We start from the raw sequence: 21,331 nt of genomic DNA, 5'->3' as shown, positions 1-21,331 counted from the left end.
AATTTGCTTTTAGTTTTTTTCCTTTCACACCAACCTGTGTAAGTTTCTCTCCAGTCCTAATAAGAAGCATTGGAGTTCTGCGTCCATTAACAGAGTGATCGACGAATCTTGGGATTTTCTAATAGAAAAGAACGAAAGTAAGATCCGAGAACAGAATATATAGATTTGGTTTAAAGGAATGCAGTGAGAGAGGGAAAAGAAATAGTGCAAGGATAGGTTACCAATGTGTTTGGGGTTGCTGTATTAAAGGTTTGATAGAAGGAAACCGAATCAGTGAGAGTTTGGGTTAAATCTGGCTTCGCTGATGAAGCAACCCACTGTGGAATTATCATAGAATCTGCACAATCTGAAGTTATTTAGCAGATAATAAATTAGAGACAATTTTGCTACAAGTAGCAGATATAAAGGTAAGGGTAAACTGGCCTTATGCATGATTAGTACCGGCCTGCAATAAATTTGGCAATGGCGCTGTCCAAGACAGGTAAACCTGTTTTTGCAGCTTGGAAAAATGGACGTCATCAAATATGAGATTGCCGGTATGCCGGAGAAGCAACATATCATGTCTGTTAGTAATGTTTTCACGGCAATATTCATCCCAGCCTTGTTCAAATGAACGCTCACCGACCACAACAGGCCATTTATAAATTCCATGCCTGAGAATGACTCTGTTGCGTTGGTGCTGAGTAAGCAATAGCCTGAATTCAGCAGGCAGAATCTGCGTTTCAGGAGTGGAAAATAGGAAATGTCAAATGAAGTTATATAACTGGACTGCACAGCGTTAACAAATATTTTCCATCACAAAGAAGAAAATTAGACCTCTCCTCTGTGATTGCATTTCAGTAGAAAACAACAAGCGATTGAGCTGGTATTTGTTAATCCATAAGTAGATGAACCTTCCGCCATTGATCTAATTGGACAAGCTAATTAAAGAAAAACATCAAAGATGTAATTATATGAAGGCAAAGAAAACAACTGAAGGCTAGGGATAATTTGAGAGAAGCAAGTACGAAACTTAACTTATAGTGCTTTGTTGGGATGTATGATTTATTCAAGAAGTAGTTATATATAAACAATTGATGGCTAATAATTTTTTTAAAAATGAATTTCTTTATAGTTAAGCTGGCGTTTATTTTTTCACAGTTAAGGGCATTAATGATCTGGCACATCAAAGATGCATAACTGGTTAATAATAAAAGAAGTGAATGCAGAGAAAGTCCAGTGATTGCTACCACTGTGCATCTATTTTATCTACTGTGTTTCAAACCAAGTAAGGGTATACACAGTTCTGTCTGAGGAAAAAAGTTGTGTTTTTGCAAACGAATTGAAGGCTGCACAACTACACAATTTAAGGCTAATAGATACACGAAATTTGAGCTGGTGAACAGAGTAAGAGAGACTCATAATAACAGGTATGATATTTAGTAAGAGAGTTATCTGCAGGAGAAAATTTGAATAGGTTCTGATAAAGGTATTCTACAAAATTTGGTGTATAACAGCTAGCGCATTCAGTAAAAGGTCAGTTAATGAGCTGAATAGAGTAGAAAGTAAATTTAAAGGATACTGTAACAAGCACATAATAGTTATAAACCATCAATTCAAATACATAGCTGGTGCTGATTGCAAGTTATCAGCAAACGTAAAAGGTGCCAGATTGAAACCAGTCTAAGGGGTATCCATGAACAAAAGCACATGTTTCATTAATACATCAATGATCCTTCTAGGAATGCACAAGGAACTTTGCAAAAATATGCGATAGCATGTTAGCCATAGAACCTAAGAATTAGGTGGACAAAAGACCCAACAGTAACAAGTCAGTTGATTTTTTGCTTCTTGGTAGAGCTGCACTCTGCATTTTCATCCTCATTTGCTTCAGTGCTTTGTGGTCCATCAAACCTTTCAGAAAGCCGAACACAAACCTTTGAACGAGCACTATTCTCTCCTGTGACCATATTTTTTTTGATTTGTCATATTATTTATCTGGAGTAAAATATAAATGCAGAACTAAAAAAGCAGATATTTGTGAGTTACCTGGAGTCGCGAGCTGTATAGTGTCAGATTCTTTGCCAGGAAAGAGAGAGCCATCTTTTGGTTCACTTGTTAACCGGACAGAATCGACATCATCATTAATTTCAGAGTAGTATATAATTGTGTAGCGCTGCCTTGCATCTGCCAGCTGTGTTTGCACAGGTTTGATGTGAAGTAGAAACATCTTTGATTTAAGCTCCTTGTGGACAAACTCGAGGGGAAGTTCAACATTCTGTTGAGAGAACGAAAAGTAAGAGTAAAAAGTATAGAATACCTTTATTAGCAAGATTTAGGAGTAAGAGCCTAATTAAAATGCTGCATTACTTCCAGTGCACTAAACGTCAGTAGGTTCTCTGCTAATTCGCCAAAAATTGAAGCTGGTATCATACTGGTGTCATCGGTCAAATCAACATCAAAGTGGCATCTGAAAATAGGTACACAATATGCAACAAGTGACTTTTTTAATGTGAACAAGTATTACAAAACAATTAACAGAAATGAATATATTACAAACAGAATATTTAGCACCTAGGCACTGCAGGGTGTCTCTCTTTGCTTGAGTTACAGGTAAACTCAATTTGGTAGTTTGCTGCTGTAGATCGACAACAATTTTTACAGCACATGTACCAATACTTCTGGAAGATGTGTTCAAAAAAGAACTGTGCCTTCACCCATATAATCTAAAAGATGAGCAACTATGAGTATAAAAAGATGATCATGCATGACAAAAGTATGAAAGCAGGGCAGCATGTTTCACTCCTAAACCTTTTGCAATGAAGTTATGTTCCAAATCCAGGTGGTTTTCTGGTCTGATTTTAAGGACAGCTGTGGATTATATTTAATATAGTCCTTTTTTTTTGACAATCTCTTTAATCAACTTAGTGTTCCTCAATGCCTTGGGTGAAAGGAACATAAAGAATATCAGGACTGAAAGTTAGGACAGCATTTAGATCTAAATTGTGCAAAGGACGATGACTGAAAATAGAATGTACTAGTTTTTGAGTTCTCTTGTTTCTTGTACAGGTGGATCAACAAGAATAGCTGAATCAAACCAAGTACCAAGTGCGACCCCTATATGACGAAAAGAAATGGAACAGGTCTTTACAGGTGCTGCAGACGAATACAAAAGGTAAACGGTAAAAATCTCAAAAAATAAAATGGGAACAAATCATTATAGTTGTTCACTTTGATTCTGTGAGCAATGATCACAGGATAGTTGTGAAGTTTAGATACAATTTCCTGTCCCTCATTAGCCAGGAAACTATCCCATAGAGACAATAACACCGGCTGTGATATGTGTTCGTGATAAGAGGTAACAGTTAGAGATTGGAAAAAGTAACTGCAGAGGAAAAAAAGAAAAGGCAGCGTGAACTTTTGCCTAAACTGAAGCTTAAAACTCTTACTCTTCGTTAAGCAGGACAAATTTCTGAACATCTGATTGCCTTGAGTTCTTGATAACTGTTTTCCTCTCAAGCGCGCTGATCACAACTCCCAGCATGTCTAAGAACAATACAGAGAAAGTGATCGTAAAGAACTTTTTTCAGAATGCAAACACATTAAGAGTAAAGCATTGAAAGACTCACCCACTGATCTAGTTTTGTCATCCATGTGTTGAACTAAGTCAGTAAACTTTGAATAGCAGAATTTTACAGGCATGACTTCATCATCATCAGCAATTTCGTCAATAACAGTCCTGCTGCTGATAACCCATTGAACGGTAAGCTCAGATGTCTGAAATTTTGACGGTATAGGTCTGACCTCAGCATTGGAGATTCTATATTTTTTAAAAACTTGCAAGATCTGGCTCATTCTAGGAATGTCATCATTGAAGATGATTCCTTCGACTCTTGATCCCTACTTAAAGAGATAAAATTAATACAGGATTAATAAAGCAAAAGAATAGTGCGTTTAAACAATTACATCTAAGACCGAACAGTGGCTTTGACTAACCTCTGAATCATAGAAAACAAATTTCTGCTTTCTTGTCGGTGTTCCCATTGAGCTTGTGATCTGTTGCTTTTCCTGAACAGTGATGATGCAGCTCTAATTTTTCATGTGAGGCATAATATCTCGCATTGGCAGCAAGTTAGCCATCCTATAACCACATAAGTCGATGGATAAATGAGCAAGAACTAAAAGATCCAAGAACAAAGCAATCTAACAAAAACAAATCTGCATAAGCATCTTACTTTAGCATAATTCAAGTAGAAAATTGTTTAGGCCTGAGCTAATCTAAAACTTTCATCAAAGACAATATTGCGAGTTTTGCAATCTACGTTTGTGCCATCAAATGTTCCAGGAACCAGAAGAATTTTAACTTTGGTAGCGGTCTTAGCTCTGGACAGAGCAACATACAACTGGCCGTGAGAAAAAATTGGTTCTCTTAGATAGATGCCAACGTAGTCAACAGTTTAACCCTGTGATTTATTGATGGTCAAAGCGAAGCAAAGGCGGACAGGAAACTGCAGTCTCATGAATGCAATCTCATTTTTGTCATTGTCAGGCGTTTGAAGAGGTATCCTTGAAATAAAAACTCTTTTGCCTCGATGATGGCCAAAAACAATCTCTGCAGAAATTGTGTGCTGACCAAGTTCTCGACATATTAACCTTATGCTATTGCATAGACCTTCAGCTGGATTTAAATTTCTTAGAAGCATTAGCAGACAGTTTTCCTTCAACAGCAACTTATGAGGAGGGAGACCTTTAGGATTCTGAAAATTGAGGAAGTCCTCATAATCGCCTTGGTGTCGTTGATCAACAGTCTTGTCCAAGCTAATATAAGTTTGAAGGGTTCCAGGAAATCTCCTAATCATTATTTCATTGAGCTCATCAACTGAGCTATTTTTAGGAACAAGGATGCACCTATTTATCAGGTTATAAGGATCCTGCGAATAGAGGTTCAAATCTGGAAAGACGCTTTCTATTAACCTGTGTAAAAGAAAGTTCATTGAAAATGGAAATAGGAGGAGTAACTATTAAAAAGACACTAAACTTGGTTATATGTAGCTAGCTAACCTGTTTAAAGACTCCTCTTTATCGTAATAAGGAATAACTATATCCGATGATAAATTTATTTCACCTTCACCATCAACAGGCTCCCTTCCCTCTCCTACTCTTAAAAGAAATTGTGAAAATCCTGGATCAAGCATAGCTCGCATATTTTCTGTGAGTATGATTTTATATAGTTTAGGCCACAAAGGAGAAACAGGGAAGGTCGACCCTATGAGGACTTCTTTAGTTGCTTGCTCAATGACAGGTAGAGTCTACCGAAAATCTCCACAAAAAACTATTACCTTTCCTCCAAATGGCAAATCAGAGTCCATTAAATCTTTCAGCAACTTGTCAAATGCTTCAATTGTGTCCCGCTTAGCCATCGAAGCCTCATCCCACAAAATAAGCTTAGATTCAGAAATGAGTTTTGCAGCAGAGCTCTGTTTACTAAGCTGACAACTCTTAGTTTTTGAGAAATCAAGTGGTATCTTGAATCTCGAGTGAGCCGTCCTTACGCCAGGAAGGATCGATGCTGCAATTCCAAATGTTGCAACTGCAAGTGCAACATGGTTCTGTGATCGCAAAGTTGCGAGAAGTGCCCGGTACAAGAATGTTTTATCGGTGCCGCCAAAGTCATCAACGAAAAATGCTTGGCCTTCTAAGGAAGAACATGCTTTTATGATTAGATCATAGGCAAGTTTTTGGTTAGAATTCAACATCTGAGGCAACAACAGATCATCGGGTGGTACTACTAAGTTCCTTTTACTTTCAATCTCTTTTGTCAACCTCTCAGTGTAACCAGGTGAAAGTTCATCAGAGACAAAGTGAAAATCAGCAATGCTTTTGCCCATTTGTTCTAGTGAGGTGTTAATATCTTGCAAACTTTTCTTCTAATTTCAGGAGAAGAAAGGGCATCAAATGGCTACTCGTAATGATAGTCAGCACAAAGCTCAGGTTCAAACTTTTCCTAAAATGATCTAGGATCTGTCGGAGAACAATACACAAGGAGAGTGGCAAACAATAACCTCAATGAGGATGGCATCTGGAATGCTACTGCTTCCTGTAGCGTCTCGTCTATATACGCATCGGACTGCAGAAGGCCGAGGACCAAAGCAGCTTCTCTAAACGAAGCTAATCTCTGGTCATTAACAGTCAAAAGGTCTTCAAAAGAGGTCGGGCCAGCAATGTGAGTCAAAAGCAACCTCAAATAATACCTCTCTCATTCTTTTGGACTAACAATCACTATCCTACCAATCACCTTTCGATGCTTTCTTTCAGTCCACTCTTTATATTTAGTAAACCAAACAAAATGTTTAGGGAAATCTCTGTACAAGCATTTCAGATTCTGTGCCCTAGGATTTGTTCTATTCATGTGGAAAAACTGAGTTAACATTGTCTTAGAAAAGTCAATTTTACTCAGTAATTGCACCAAGTCAAAGTTCTTGTCAAATGAAATGAATTGCTGGTCCGGAAGGTGAACTTGGAAAGTGTAAATTGCTGGGGTCATTTCATTGAGTCTAAATTCATAAATGCACCAAAAAGCTTCCGGAGGTGAAACCCATCTATCTTTTTGGAAGTCTTTTTTTTCATCAATATCATCGACTGATTCACACAATATAATCTTAAAGCTCACCTGATCGTGTCCTTTGAAAACATACTTATACAAGTATTTCACAAGCTTAAGAGTATGGCTCCACAAGGACCATGGATCATATGCTTCACAACAAGAGAATATAAGTGAGGATATCGATCTTTGTCGGGCAACTCAGCACAAACTATTTTGTCATACGACTCTGGATTAAGTAGTTTATGACCAGGTTTTACGATCAATAATAAATGGGCATGAGGAAAGCCTCGCTTTTGAAACTCGATCACGTAGACACACGCTGTAAATTTGCCAAAGATTTTCTTATTCAGAATTTCTGCTTTAAGCATTTCGAATTTGGCCCTAAAAACTCTAGCGAGAAGGTCCGACCGATCCTGAGGCTTTTCATGGTATTTCAAATTCTCTTGTATTTCCTTCCATGCTGGATTACACGTCTTTGTAAGGAAAATATCTAATTTTTCGTATTTTTATACCAGTGCCATCGCATTAAGGTAACGACGCCTCATATCTCTCGGACCACCTATAAAAGAAGTTGGAAGAATGACCTTGCGACCAACCTTAGAAGCAGCAGTTTGGCCAACAGAAACACTGTCAAGAACTCCTTGTAGAATTTCAGAACGTATCCTGGTTTGCCGATGCCTATGAAAGTCAAGCCTACATGTTTCAATTTTGGCGTAAGCATCAACCGAAAATTGCTGCAGCAACCTAAGAATGTGTAACAACATTGACTCATCATCGTCCCTTATTTGGAACCTATAACAGTAATACTCTCTAGCAGATACAGTATCTTCCTCTGTTTTTCCTCGATCAGCAGCTATAAAGAAGGAAAATACGCTCAATATGATTAGATGATGTAATGCAATGGGTAGATTCAGTAGTTTATAACAAGAGAGAAATGTACTCGCCTCTCTGTTCTAAATTAATTAACTTCGATGAGGAGCTAACTGAAGCTGGATCAATGTTAATCTCATCCTCACAAGCATCCCCTCCTCTCTTCCTTTTGCAAATCCTTTTAATTAGAGGGTACTGTAAAGCGTCGTAACAGCCATAGTAATGTTGAATTCTATGGCTACCAGCTGAGCGAGAATAAACCTGAATATGAGCACGTCTATCGAATGACTGATCTTCACTCTCAGTCCATATAGCTGCAACTTGCGAGGTGGAGGGAAGATTATATATTCGCTGGTCAAGTGAAGGATAACAATTAAGGATGATGTTCAGATTGTCAAGGTTCGGAACATCCCTAAGGCCCTTAAAGAAGCGAGCATAAGGATTGCTGGAAAGAACGCGCATAAGCAATTTCAAAGTGCTTTCGCGCAGCTTATCAGAATTACCAAGCCTCTTTGTTAATTCCTCATCAGTGTCAAAAAAATATAGCTGGATCCCAAATGGTCTATCGCCCAACTGAATAAGACCATCAAGAAAGTGGTAAACTTGACCTTGAACACGGAAGATATAGACACATTTTGCGTTGTTTGTTAATTCGGAGTCATATTTCGCGGCAAAAGATGTAAAGCCAAGGTTGTTGTTATAAGTGCGAACATTGTTTCTGAATTGATTACGCTCTTCATCATTGCCAATGAACAAACGCTTCAAATCGTAAGGCATTGGAGGAGCAACGATAGAGATTTCTCCCTCCGAGCAGCAAAAGGAAAGAGGTTCCAAGTGGAACATTTTCGCTCCACAATGCTCACAATTAGGAGCATCAGGCAGAATCAGAGGTGCGTCAGGAATATTGGCAAGACGAGATATGTTTGAACGTGCAGCTGTTCGCTTTACCGCTGCAGTTATATTTCACACACGAATGACTCTATTAGACGTGACTGGCCAGATGGATGAATCAGAATATAAAGCAAGCAATGGCTAAACCAAATTAGGAGTAAATTCCAACCTAAGGTCTGTTTGTTTACAGATTCAGGAGTGGTGCATTTTTTCGAGCGAGGCCGACTTATAAATGGATCAGCAGAAGGAACTACTTTTCTTTTTTTTTTTTCAAGCAACCAGGTGTTGGGCTACACCTGGCAGCCTCCCTTCTGCAAGGAGGAAAGATGTCTGCGAATTGCAGAAGTAAATAAGATAGCTGAAGGAGCCAAAAGTCCCTTAAAGGGACATGGCTAACAAAAGAAGAAGGTTTTCAGAAACCAGGCTATAAAGCTAATTATTCATTGCTTATAGCGTGGCTGAAGTAGCTCAGCAATTTCGCAAACAGAGTGAGTATGCTAAGGCAAGGCAGTACCTGTGGAAGGAGGTTCTAAAGTGGGATCCGAAATTCCAGCAGACAAAGAATTAGTTTTACAAGCAAGTTCTTTTTGGCCTGATCGTTCAGAGTTTATAATAGATGAGTTCAAAGGAAATGAGGCAAGTATAACTTCAGAATGTGCATTGTTCACAGATTGTGAGGAGGAAGCATGACCACTAAAGGAACCAGGTGGACGGTGCGACATGAATTCTAATCCCTCACTAATCGCAAAGGCATTATCAGTTGGAAGCACAACATCTGTGCTTCCCAACGCCTGAGAATGCACAGGCGCAGGACCGCCACTATGACATGGCATATGATGAGTATTTGGGAACGACACACCAGTTTCCACATATCCTAACGGGACCTTGCGAACATGTGGAACTAAAGTTTTTTCAGTTTTCTTTGCAGCTCGAGCTTGCCTTCGAGAGCGCAGAAACTCTGCTTTCTTCAGAGGCGGTATTTCTGCATATTTTTTGCGCCGTACAGTATTCCTATCCATCTGATCGCTACACACTTTAGCAGGCGAAAAGAAAGTCTAATGTATACCTCTAATACACCACCATAGGCCTAACTAAATAAGCACAAAGGAGGCCAAAGTTCAAGCAAAATTGTAACACAAGCAAATGGCACAACAGAGACATGCATCAAATACATCTTTTCAAATAATAATTTAAAAACAGAGGAAAGAAAAGCTAAATCGCAGCTCCCACACAGCAACATGAAGCTGAGTAGGTATACCAAGGAAAGCAGAGTAAAGAAAAGTTAAATTACAGTTCTTACACAGCACACATGGAACTGGGTAAATATACAAAAAAGAAGCATAGTGAAGGAAAGCTAAAGCATAGCTCTTACACAGCACCTTGGAACAGAGCAGACAAGTAAAAAGCAGGTAAAAGTCCGAGTGAAGCTGGTAACATTTAAAGAGAGGTAACAAAAGCATGCATCAAACGGTTATTGGCCAAGAGCAAGCCAAAAGGACATATAGAAGGGAGAATAAGTAATGTCACCTTAACCTTAGCGATATATAACAAGCCTTTATCAGCCAACAGTAGAGCAATAGAGAAGAGGGCAGCACCAGATCCTGTATCCAATAAAACAGCAAGAGGGAAAAAGGTTAAGGAGATGCATTAACAAAGAGTAAATAAATGCGGTAGAACAAGGACCAGAGAGCAAAGTGGGAAAAAGTATAAGGAAATTAAAGGGAAAAGGGGAAAAGCATTAAACAGGAGACGGGGAAAGATAACCTGAACATAACAAGGAAAAGCAGGACAAAAAGCACAAGGCAAAAAAACACAGTGATACAAGGATTGCTGACAGGAGGAAAATGAAAAACACAGTTCAAAATGCTTTGGTAAAAAACCAAATTTAAATAGACCCCATGAGAAATAAATGAAGAAGCAAAAATGAGATATTGCTGACAGGAGGAAAATGGAAAACACAGTCCAAAAGGGTTTGGCAGAAATAAAAGTGAAATAGACCCTATGAGAAACAAAAGAAGAAGCAAAAATGAGACGCAAAGCAAAGCAAACAGGCAATGCAACAGTAACAGCTGAAGAGGGCATAAAATTTAGGGGGAAAAGAACCAAATAAGCACGACAATGCAGGCAAGGCGCTTGCAAGGAGCTCAAAATAAAAAATAATAGCGGAATCAAACCTTATGCAAAAAGGCAGCAAGACACCAAATCTTACTAAGAAAAGAAAAAGTAGGAAAAAGAAACGAGGCTATAGCTCAGAACCAAGAAGCAAGCAGCAGGAGAAGAAGAAAACAACAATGAAAAAAAATGAGGCACAGCTACCGCGGATCATGATGACGGTACCTGGAAAAGGCGGCACCAGAAACGTAGCAACCTCTGCATACATAAGAGAAACAAAGAGTTTTCAGTCTTGTCAATCAAAGGAAAGAGCAAAAAAGGCGTTTTTTGGTAGCTCTCTAGAGCAGAGCTGAAACTCTTCTCACCAAATCGCAAAGACAAAGAAGAACCTCAGCAAGATACAACGGTACATTTGATTTTAAAAGAAGGGCAATATCGTCAAATCATACCACACATTGAGCCCATCAGCCAACACTTGTCATCAATCAAACCATCACCAACGTCATACATAAGCTCACTCAGCTAGCAAGCTGTTGACCAGACAAATGGTACTCACGCTACAGAGAAACGGCTTCTTCTCAAAAACCGAAGGTTCTCACTTGCTTCTTCTCGGACAACAGCAAGAATTCCCACTCCTCCTCCTGGCGAAACCACGCGAGGCTCACGTGAATGATGACCAAACTCCAGCCAATAAAATGCTGCTACATCAACACAACAACCACTACCTTCAACAAAGCCATTCGTGCTTTACTATATAGGTAGAAGAATAAAAAGTCAAGAAGAATTAGGCTTTTTGCCAGAATGCTAGATTCTTTATTTCTTTTTTCTCTTTTAATCATTTTGGTTTACTACTAATAGACCTTACGTTGCATGATACATTTTCACTATCTTCTAAAAACCACCGTCAGTTTAATTTATGTGTTTCACAGCAGTTGAACAACTAATTGCTCTCACAGGCAAGCAGAGTTAGTGCTCCCAATAAATTAAATTATCTTCATCTTCATCGTCTGAGGTATCAGAAGTAAATCGTTAGACACCTAGCAAATACAACGTACGAGCCAATTGTTATTGCGTAGCACCAAATGTACTCATGCTGCCCCTTCATGTATCTTCATCTCTCTCGGTGCTCTGTTCTTCCTCTTTCTTTGTTGGCGTTTTATCACTAGTTGAGCAACAAGTTGTTTGTAAAGATATTATTGTCTTATTTCTGTTTTCCTCGTACTTACGTAAGCTACTATGTTTAATTCGACATAGTTAGGAGTTAGATGTGGAATAAATCATTGTGGAGACATCAAATACATAATAATTTAATAACAAACAAGATACAAGCACGAAAATAAATAATGTGCAGGATTGAATGTAATTCGACTTCATTATTAAGCTCACGCCATAACACACATTATTTATTTATTATGAAAATTTCTACAAAAATATAACTTAAATCCAAATTAAACCTAACTCTTGTATAATTTCTCTCACCTTTCAAGAACCCTTTTTTCACCCTATGTATAAAACTATATGTCGCCCCTTATGTATTATACCAATCCTTACTCCATCTATTTATAAGTCACATTACTTAATTAACACCCAAGTAATCATAGAAAATAATTACTAGTAATTTATAAACTTATGCAGAATGGAAGTAACTTCTAATTCCTAAACTCATATAAATACCTAAAATTATACAAAATAGAAAATTTCTTCTAATTTCTAAACTCATTTAAATGGAAAATTTTTGACTACTATTTCAATGAGAAAACTAGTTACTTTCACATAAAATATGGAATCTACCTAAAAGAAATTAAGCCAAATTTCTAACAGATATTCATACCATAGTCACTATTAGCAGCCAATGATAACTGGAGCTTCCAAAACATGAACCTATACCAAATAATTATGTGTCAAGTGCAGATCATCGAACAAGTTTAAGAAGAATTGATCCGTGAGCAAATTGTACCATGTTTTACTTAGTAAATAGCAAAAATATGATTCTAGGGTTATACTCATAAGTTGCCTCGATGTATTAATATTAGGAGTGTGCAAAATCAAAAAATTTCGATTTACCAACCGAATTCAAAATTTTTGAAATCGGTAATTCGGAATTCGACACTGAAATCGAAATTTCTGATTTTGAATTATGCAAATTTGGTTCGAATTCGGCAATGGAGTTTTTGAAATCGGAATTTTTGGTTTCGAATTCATAATTCGAAATCAGAAATAGAAATAGAAATTTCCGATTTCGATTTCATTTTATAATATATATATTATATATATTAATATTTTTTATAATATATGTAATATAAATTTTATATTACATAATAATACATCTAACTAAAAAGAAAAAAAGGTTTCCGAATTCGGAATTCGATTCTAATTCGAAATTGAATTCGATCGATAATTCTACTACCAAATTTTTGAAAAATTTCGAATTCAAACTTTCGATTTATCGAATTCGAATTCGTTGGACATTCCTAATTAATATCACAGCATAGCCAATTATTTCCCCCAACCAATAAAGCCAAACGTGATCTGGCCACAAGAGTCATATCTCAGATCAGATTTGACACCACTAAACATACTCGTGGACAGATTGTTTCATTTGCGTATGTGGCCGCAAACTAGAAAGAGAAGTCAAATCGATTAGTTAGAAGTTGAAGTGGAGCCAACTCCATTGGAGTTCACTACTTGTATGGAGAGCTTGGTCGATACTTCTTAGTTTTTTCATGCATTCCCTTCTTTTTCTGATGAAGACTTTACGCAACTAATAACTGAGAAACAAATCATCCCTCTTTTACTCATTTTCAGTTCTTGTTTAGGACTTTCGATGATAAACAAAGACAAGTTGAGACGCTTACCCTGTTTGTTCTTTAATTAATTTCCCATCAACGTAAAATGAAGGTCATCGGTATGAGTTGTAAAGTTTTTGATGACCATCAATCTAATGGAGTGTCACTTTTTTTTGGGCGACTGCCACCTATGTCAAATGATGGACTCGGGGCAGGGACGTCCCTGACAAATTTCCTCTTCATCAACAGCGCGTAACTTCTTTTGTTCACCGTGTAACTTTTTTTCCACAGGTTGTATTTTCACAACAGATAGTGGTGGGCCCCACACTTGGCGCGGAAATCGAGTTACCACTTGTTATCTGAGCCGCACATTTTTTTGAAGTCCAATCTGGACCGTCCCTGCCCCAAATCCGTCAAATGATACATTACGTGAAAACACATCGCCCGAATTGATGGCCATCGCATTCTGAGATGTCTTACCAAAATAAAGCACCATCATACTTCTTTGCGAATATCTTTGCCGATCCAATATTCACATGTATACTTAGGCACGAATTCCATATGCATATGAATCTCGAAGTTGAAGCAAAATTTGAACTTGACCTACAGCTTATTTTATGAATGATCTGGACTTGGTAGTATGGCAATTTTAAAGCATGTTTGAGACAGACATGCTTATATATGAGGATAATTTCACAAACCCCATCCTGAGATTTTTAACAATTACAGAGAGCTCCCCTCAGGTTTTAAAAATTACATATACCTCCCTTACTTTTACTGTTTAATAACAATATAGGTCCAATGAGATAGTTTTTTTACAAAAACCCTAAATTGCCCTTTTGTACAGAACTAAGAAAGAAAAATATAGTATACTCAATCATTTTCTTCCATGCTTTGTATAAATTAACAAGCCTAATTCCTAACAACCATCCAAGTATAAGTTTTAAAATCAAGTAACCATTGAAAAATTTCAAATTGTATATATAGTATCAATACTTGCCAAGCAAAAAAAAAAAAAAGAAAGAAAAAAACACATACACAAACACCATTGACAGCCAATTGTACCCCAAAATTAAATATCAATGCTCAAATACCTGTTCAATACAAGCTAATCTGACCTAGAACCGCCATTATAACCCTTCTATAGTCTTAAAAATATTAATATCCCAAAAGTAGAGAATAAATTCTACCTCCATAATAAAATCATAATAAAAAATTTCTAATCCAATGAAAGAAATCCTTATGTAATTATTGACATTTTATAAAAGTTTTTCTCAACAACAAACAAATTATGACAAATTTCAGATCATTAGTTTTTTTTTTCTATTTCAATCGTCAATTTTATTATTTATTTCTCTATCATTGTGAGTCTCTTCATTTCCTTTTAATTTGACACGTAATCTGCTCTCTCTATTGATTTTGTAATTTCAATTTGTTAATATCCACAAAATTAAAGATAATAAAAAGAGGTTATATTAATTAGTAAAGAGAGGGGCAAAAATAGACAAGAGACAGAAAATAGATTTTTTTTGGATTTTGTAAATTTATTGCCTTAAATTTAAAATTGTCTACCAAGTGTAGATCATTATAGATATTTTACTATATCAAGGGAGGTAAGTATAATTTTTTAAACTTGAGAGGAGTCGAGTGAAATTGTCAGAAACCTCAAGGGAGGTTTGTGAAATTATCCCTATATATATATATATATATATATATATATATATATTGTTGGTGTAGCATGTTTGAAATACTTACAAGTAGTAAATTTAGAAGGTCGGCATCATCTTTTTCATTTTATTTTTTCTATTTGAGTGGAAAAGATCGAGTCGGCTCTATTTGGATTGTAAATTATTTGAGATATTTTTACTGTAGTACTTTTTGTGATGTGATGCATATGAGATAAAAAGATAATTGGGAAGATAAAAAGGTGTGTTGAAAATTGTAATGATGATGTAAGCAAAAAAATTTTGACAAATAATCCTCAATCCAAACAAACCTGATTTAATCTTCTGATGGCTCTTTTTTTTTTTTTTTTTTAATTGGTTGGTATGAGTTCTAATGATTTAATGAGGCAAGTAAGGCAAAAAATAAAATATAAAGGGGATCCCCCTGAGGCCCTGAGGTCTCAGGCATGTATAACTTTGAGTGCATGTTTTGAGCATATTTTCAATTAAAGACCGAAATAAACATGATTAAGGTTAAGTCCATGTTATATTACTTTATGGTACGTCGAGTCTTTTGTTTCGTCTCCTTTATTGTCCTGGGTTTCAACTTTCAGTCCCTCTTCTCCGTCTTACCTCATAAATTCTACCCCTTCTTGTTAAAAAGAAAAACAAAAGAAATTAAACAACTGCTCGAATGAAGAGCATGTTTCAAGTTTTTTTATGGGATAAATTTTGTCTAATTCAGTTAGATTCTCTCTAATGTCGGGTTACCACGGCAAATGAAGTAGGTAAAAATTCTAAAGTTAATTATTTGCTTTAACTTTTTACTTATTTGGGCATCTTAAGGCTAAGGTGACAATTCATTGAACATCAAACAAAAAAAAAAAATGGAGTTGAAAAGACGTTTAAAACAGGTAAAATGTTTTCATTTGACATTTTAGTCAGAACAATACAGTCGACAAGACAAAAGATTCATCTTTTTCTTCTTAAGTCCGAAAAGTAAGTAAAAAAGAAACGTCAGAGCCCAATTTGTTTGACTAATGACGGATAATAATGCTTAAAAAGACTTCTTGAAACACAAGAATGCATTGTTTTTTTTTTTTTAAAAAAAAAAGAAACAAACAAACAAAATTGAAATTTTGAGCCCCTTTAATAAGCAATCAATTCAACAGAACCCTATGCTTCCTTTCCAAGAACATATTCACCTACACATTAGACAAGCTAACTGAGCTTGATGATTTGAGATTGAAAAAAGGGGGAAAAAAAAAAACTTCCTTTCCAACAATGATGTCATTCACTTGCAACTAGCATCAATCATGGTCCAATGAAAACTTTTCGTGTATCAGCTGTAACTTACGTGCTAACCACCAGCCTTTGGGTTGGTGGCCACCACCAATGCATTAAGATTTGGTGGTGAACCTTGCCTCCCATCAATTTGTCACAATTAAATATGGCTTTGTTTAAAAAATTTAGGTGCGTGTGCAGTGCACCCGTCTGATCCGGTGGTGGTTCAATCCCTTCCGAATTATCCCAAGAACATTTCTCTTGTTTCTATCCTCCAAAAAAAAAAAAAAAACTGCATACTTATGTCATGTTAAGATTGTTGGCATCGCATGCAGTTTTTGGATTTTTCATATTATCAATGCGGTGATCTTATAATCGTAGTCAAGAGACTCAAGACTTTGAAGTGTACGAAGACAATTCAATTGAGCATACCATGACAAATGATTCCCAAGTTTTGCAGAGACTTTCTTTCCCTCCAATTTACTGTTTCCACAATGACCAAACGCAGTTTGTAGATGCAGCCCAGTCCTTTGAAGCTTGCTTCTGGTAGTTTTGATGTCAAGAGATTCTCTTGTAGAACTATTTAATTGGTTAAATTTTTTTTTTTTTGTTTTGCAAGTATCATTCATCTATTTATTTGATCACTACAAAAAACGTACTGGAGAAGAAGAGTTTTTGTTCGGTACTGTTCTGGGTACTTGGCAGTAGATTCGTCTTCACCATCTCCTTTCTTCTTACCCTCTCGTTTCTTGCTTATTCCTTCCCATGCATCTGCCAATGCTTAAAATTTTGTTCAAAAGAAGGAAGAAAACTAAAACTAGGAAACTATAAGAAATTGAGGCTAATGCATGAATGGAAATGAAAGAAATATTAGGTCCCGTTTGGATTGCATTTTCTGTCATTTTTCATGGAAAAATTACTGTAGCGATTTGATGTATGTGAGGAAAAAAGGTAATAGGGAAATGTGTTCACGGAAAATGACGAAATTTTTCTACGGAAAACAGCAATCCAAGCAAGGCCACTTTTGCTAGAATGCTGGATTCTTTATTCCTTTGATCTGTTTTAACCATTGTGGTTTTCTAATAGCCCTTACGTTGCATGGTACAGATGCACTATCTTCTAGAAACCACTGTCAATTTACGTGTTTCACAGCAGTTGGACAGCCAATTGCTCTCACTCGCAAGTAGGCTGAGCTAGTGCTCCTAATAAATTAAATAATCCTCATCTAATCATCTTCTAAGGTATCAGAAGTTGTTAGACGCCTAGCCAAAAAAACGTACGAGCCAATTATTATTGCGAAGCACGAAATGTACTCTTCTTTTACATAAACAAGTTAAGAAAAATTGATTATGAGCATGCTCTGTACTATGGTTTGAATTGCTATTTTTACGAATATTTGTAAAAAAAAATATTATAACGATTTGATATATATGAGATAAAAATAATTAAAAATATATATTAACAAAAAAAGCTAAATTTTTTTTTTTTTAACAAAAATCACAGCCAAATAGCGAAAAATAATCATTCTTGAGTTATGAGTTGCCTCGATGCATTATTATCATAGCATAGCCAATTATTTCTCCCCACCAATAAAGCCAAACCTGATCTGGCCACAAAAATCACATCTCAGATTTGACACAACCAAACACACTCGTGTAGAGATTTAGTAGATAATAAAAAGTTTCATTTGTGTTTGTGGCAGCAAAATAGAAAGCATGCATAGTCAAATTGATCAGTTGGAAGATGGAAGGGGGCCAGCTCCATTGAGGTTCGCTAGTTGTAGAGGGGGTTGGTCTTAGAAGTTACAACTTTGTCGGCCACCATAATGTCTTTGCTCGATAAAAGCCAATTCTCATGCATTCCCTCCTCCTTCTTCCGACGAAGACTGGTAATAACTGAGAACCAAATCATCCCTCTTTTAGTCATGTCAATTCTTGTTCAGGACTTTCGATAATAACCAAAGACAAGATGAGACACGTATACTGTTTGTTCTTTAATTAATTTCCCATCAACGTAATTAAGGTCATAGGTATGAGTTGTAAAGTTTTTTTTTTTATTAAAAAATTGGCTTAATTTCTTTTAGTCAAATTTCTTATTTTGTGTGGAAGTAACTAATTTCCTAATTGTTTAGTTACTTGGAGTAGATAATAAAGTTTCATTCTAATATTATTTGATTTTTGGCCAAATGATGTTCTATAAATAGGTATATTAGCATTTTACAAGAGAGAGAGTTCTTAATAGGTGAAAAGATTATACGAGAGTTGGATTTGATAATCAAGTTGTAATTTTATAGTATTTTCTTTTTCATAATAAGAACATATGTTTCTCTCCGTAGATGTAGGTTTGATGATTAAGTCGAACCATATTAGTTCTTGTCCGTTACTCATCGTTTGTGCTAGTTATTATTTTTTGTTAAATTGTTGATTTTCTCCATTTCTATCTGAAATAATCTGCCTGATACTACTATTTTTTGATACTATTTTTTGGTATAGTGTCGTACCACCTATATGAAATGCTACATTACGTGAAACTCATGGTCGCCATCGCATTTTGAATGTCTTACCAATGTGTCTGTAATATAATGAACATCTATACTTAGACACGGATTCCACATGCATATGAATTTTGAAGCTGAAGCAAAATTTGAACTCGATCTACATCTAATTATATAATATAAATATATATATATATTGATGAAGCATGTTGAAAATATTTACAAGTAGCAAATTTAAAATGTCGAAGATCGAGATCTTGATTTAATCTTTTTTTGTTTGCTGGTACGAAATCTAATGACTTTATTCGTTTGGATTGTTATTTTTAGAAGTTTTTTTATAAAAAAATATACTGTAACAATTTGATATATATGAATTTAAAAAAATGATTAAAAAATATGTTTACGATAAAAGTAAACATTTTTCTGCAAAAATCACAATCCAATTTGTTTGAAAAGTAAGAAAAAAAAATGAGAGCCTAATTTGTTTGACTAATGACGGATAATGATGCTAAAAAGGATTTCATGAAACAAAAGTATGCATTAATCAAAAACAAAAAAAAAAGAAAGAAAGAAAGGAACAAAATTCAAAATTTGAGCCCCTTTAATAAGCAATCAATACTACAGTACCCTATGCAGTAATAGTTGTACAGATTAAATACAAATTTGTTAACATGAACATTAAATCTACACATTAAACAAGCTAACTAAGCTGAGGATTTGAGATTGAAAAGGGCAAAAAAAAAAAAAAAAGGAACTTCCTTTCCACCAATGATGTCATTCACTTGCAACTGGGATTAATTAGCTGTTTACTTATGTGGTTGTAATACTTAATAGGATATTTTTGTTTCTACCAAAAGAAAAAAAAAAAAAAAACTGTATACTTATGTCGTTTTATGACTTTTGCTTGGCATGCCATGCACTTTGTTGATTTTTTATATTATCCACTGGACGCCACTAACAATAAGATGATCAAACGTAGTGAAGACTTTGAAGTCTACAAAAGCAATTTAACTCAGCACAACATGACAACTGATTCTCAAGTTTTGCACAAATTTTCCCTCAAATTTATTATTTCCACAATGACCAAACACAAGTTTGCTGCCCAGTCCTTTGACAGTTTCTGTGGCACTTTTTCTTTTTTTTTCCCCCCCTTTATTCACAATTACATGTACAATTCATATCTTCACAATGTTTACCTTAGACCCAAAAAAAAACACACACACACACACACTATAATCCTGATAATGGAAACGAGAAATAGAAAATAAGAGGAACGAAAGGGAGGGGGAAAATATTGTGAGCGCTCCTAAAAGAAGGGAAAATTAGTAATAAACTTATTATGATTTTGCATATTGCCACATGACTTCACTAATGTTTAATTATATTTGTATATCTCCTTATAATTTTATGTAAAATGAAAAATGGATTGAAAGAATCTTCAATTTCGACAATTAGTACTCCAAAAGTAGGGATGGCAATAGATATGGTAAAATTTGACACTCGTAGGCATTCAATCCAATGGTTAATTCGATTAAACGACCCATGAGTTATTCATTAAGGTTTGGTATTGATAAGGAGTAATCGATGGATAATTCGATAAGATTTGACAGAAGGACGCTAAAAACCCAATATCCAATACTCGATATTTATATATATATATAATAAACTTTAAAACTTAAGTAAGTGATAAAAAATACGAAATCACGACTTTGTCAAGTTGATCCAATAATAAAAATTAACAGATAAACATTATCAGAAATTAAAGTGGAGGATTTAAATTAGCCCAATAATAAATGTTAAAGAATAACGTTGTCCAAAAATAAAAATCGCAAATCCAAAAGTGATTCACTAAAAACTTTTTAAGTACTATTCGAGCCAGTTGTCCATATTGAATTTTATAATGTCTTCATAAACTTATATAGTATCCATGTATGTTGACTTAAAAATAAAAAAACATTTTCCCTTCTTCTAAAATAAAAGAGCTTGCCTAAATAATGATTTTGATGAACTCATTAATTACGATTTAGATGTTAATATTTTGAAAATTGGTTAAACATTTTCTTTTTTAAAAGACTACACATTTTAGATTTAAAAGGTGAGCAAATATTTATGACAAATCACAAGAGTTTACCATTAACAAGTGTCCTCAAACCATTGGCAAAGAAATGAAGAAGTGGGAAGTTGGGCGTTGGAATCTATACATTTTTTTTTGTGCTTTGAGCATCCGATATTTTCACTCTTAATGAGACTAATCCGAATTCGACTCGGAGAGTACTCATAGAGTCTGACTCTTACTTGGGTGAAGGCCTGACTCAGAACTTTTTAAGATGCCATATGCATGGAAAACAAGGCGAAGAAATGAAATATAACATATAGAAATAGTTAGCCGTCGCCTTTCTCACTTGAGACACTGTTGAGTTTAGTGTGGCGACAGTTGACTGGTGACTGGAAATCAATTGGTACCACTATTATTCCATTCCCATCAACAAACCCCACTAATTTTCTCGGGATAATTTCAGAAATTTCCCCTAAGGTTTTTGACTATTTCACTAACTTTCATCCAAATTTTAAAAATTATACTAATCTCCCTTAAGGTTTAACATGTAGGTCCAATCAACAATTAAAAAGTGATATTATGAGAGAGAAA

General features: G+C 35.4%; 4 protein-coding genes across 4 annotated transcripts; all 4 read right to left on the bottom strand.

Annotated features, from left to right (window-relative positions):
- Window positions 1–1,558: 1,558 nt before the first annotated feature.
- Window positions 1,559–2,769, bottom strand: LOC140016267 (uncharacterized). Its single transcript, XM_072069782.1, has 4 exons — window positions 2,554–2,769; window positions 2,350–2,449; window positions 2,029–2,257; window positions 1,559–1,939 (listed from the first exon to the last, which is right to left on the bottom strand). Exons 1-4 carry the CDS (start codon window positions 2,646–2,648, stop codon window positions 1,812–1,814), a joined length of 552 nt encoding a protein of 183 aa, XP_071925883.1. The 5' UTR covers window positions 2,649–2,769; the 3' UTR covers window positions 1,559–1,811.
- Window positions 2,770–2,777: 8 nt separating this feature from the next.
- LOC140016268 (replication factor A protein 1-like) lies at window positions 2,778–10,819 on the bottom strand. The gene is made up of 5 exons (XM_072069783.1): window positions 10,682–10,819; window positions 9,872–9,945; window positions 3,976–4,120; window positions 3,609–3,879; window positions 2,778–3,525 (listed from the first exon to the last, which is right to left on the bottom strand). The coding sequence occupies exons 3-5, from the start codon at window positions 4,021–4,023 to the stop codon at window positions 3,425–3,427; spliced, it is 420 nt and encodes a 139-aa protein (XP_071925884.1). The 5' UTR covers window positions 4,024–4,120; window positions 9,872–9,945; window positions 10,682–10,819; the 3' UTR covers window positions 2,778–3,424.
- On the bottom strand, window positions 4,437–5,183 carry LOC140015726 (uncharacterized). The gene is made up of 2 exons (XM_072068543.1): window positions 5,041–5,183; window positions 4,437–4,953 (listed from the first exon to the last, which is right to left on the bottom strand). Exons 1-2 carry the CDS (start codon window positions 5,181–5,183, stop codon window positions 4,437–4,439), a joined length of 660 nt encoding a protein of 219 aa, XP_071924644.1.
- On the bottom strand, window positions 5,289–5,867 carry LOC113713865 (ATP-dependent DNA helicase PIF1-like). Its single transcript, XM_027237675.1, has one exon. The coding sequence runs from the start codon at window positions 5,865–5,867 to the stop codon at window positions 5,289–5,291; it is 579 nt and encodes a 192-aa protein (XP_027093476.1).
- Window positions 10,820–21,331: the final 10,512 nt, after the last annotated feature.

This window comes from Coffea arabica, chromosome 10c (genome assembly GCF_036785885.1).
Source record: "Coffea arabica cultivar ET-39 chromosome 10c, Coffea Arabica ET-39 HiFi, whole genome shotgun sequence".
Classification (NCBI taxonomy): domain Eukaryota; kingdom Viridiplantae; phylum Streptophyta; class Magnoliopsida; order Gentianales; family Rubiaceae; genus Coffea; species Coffea arabica.
The sequence above is the reverse complement of the archived record's forward strand: the minus strand, read 5'-3'. Positions and strand labels throughout refer to the sequence as shown.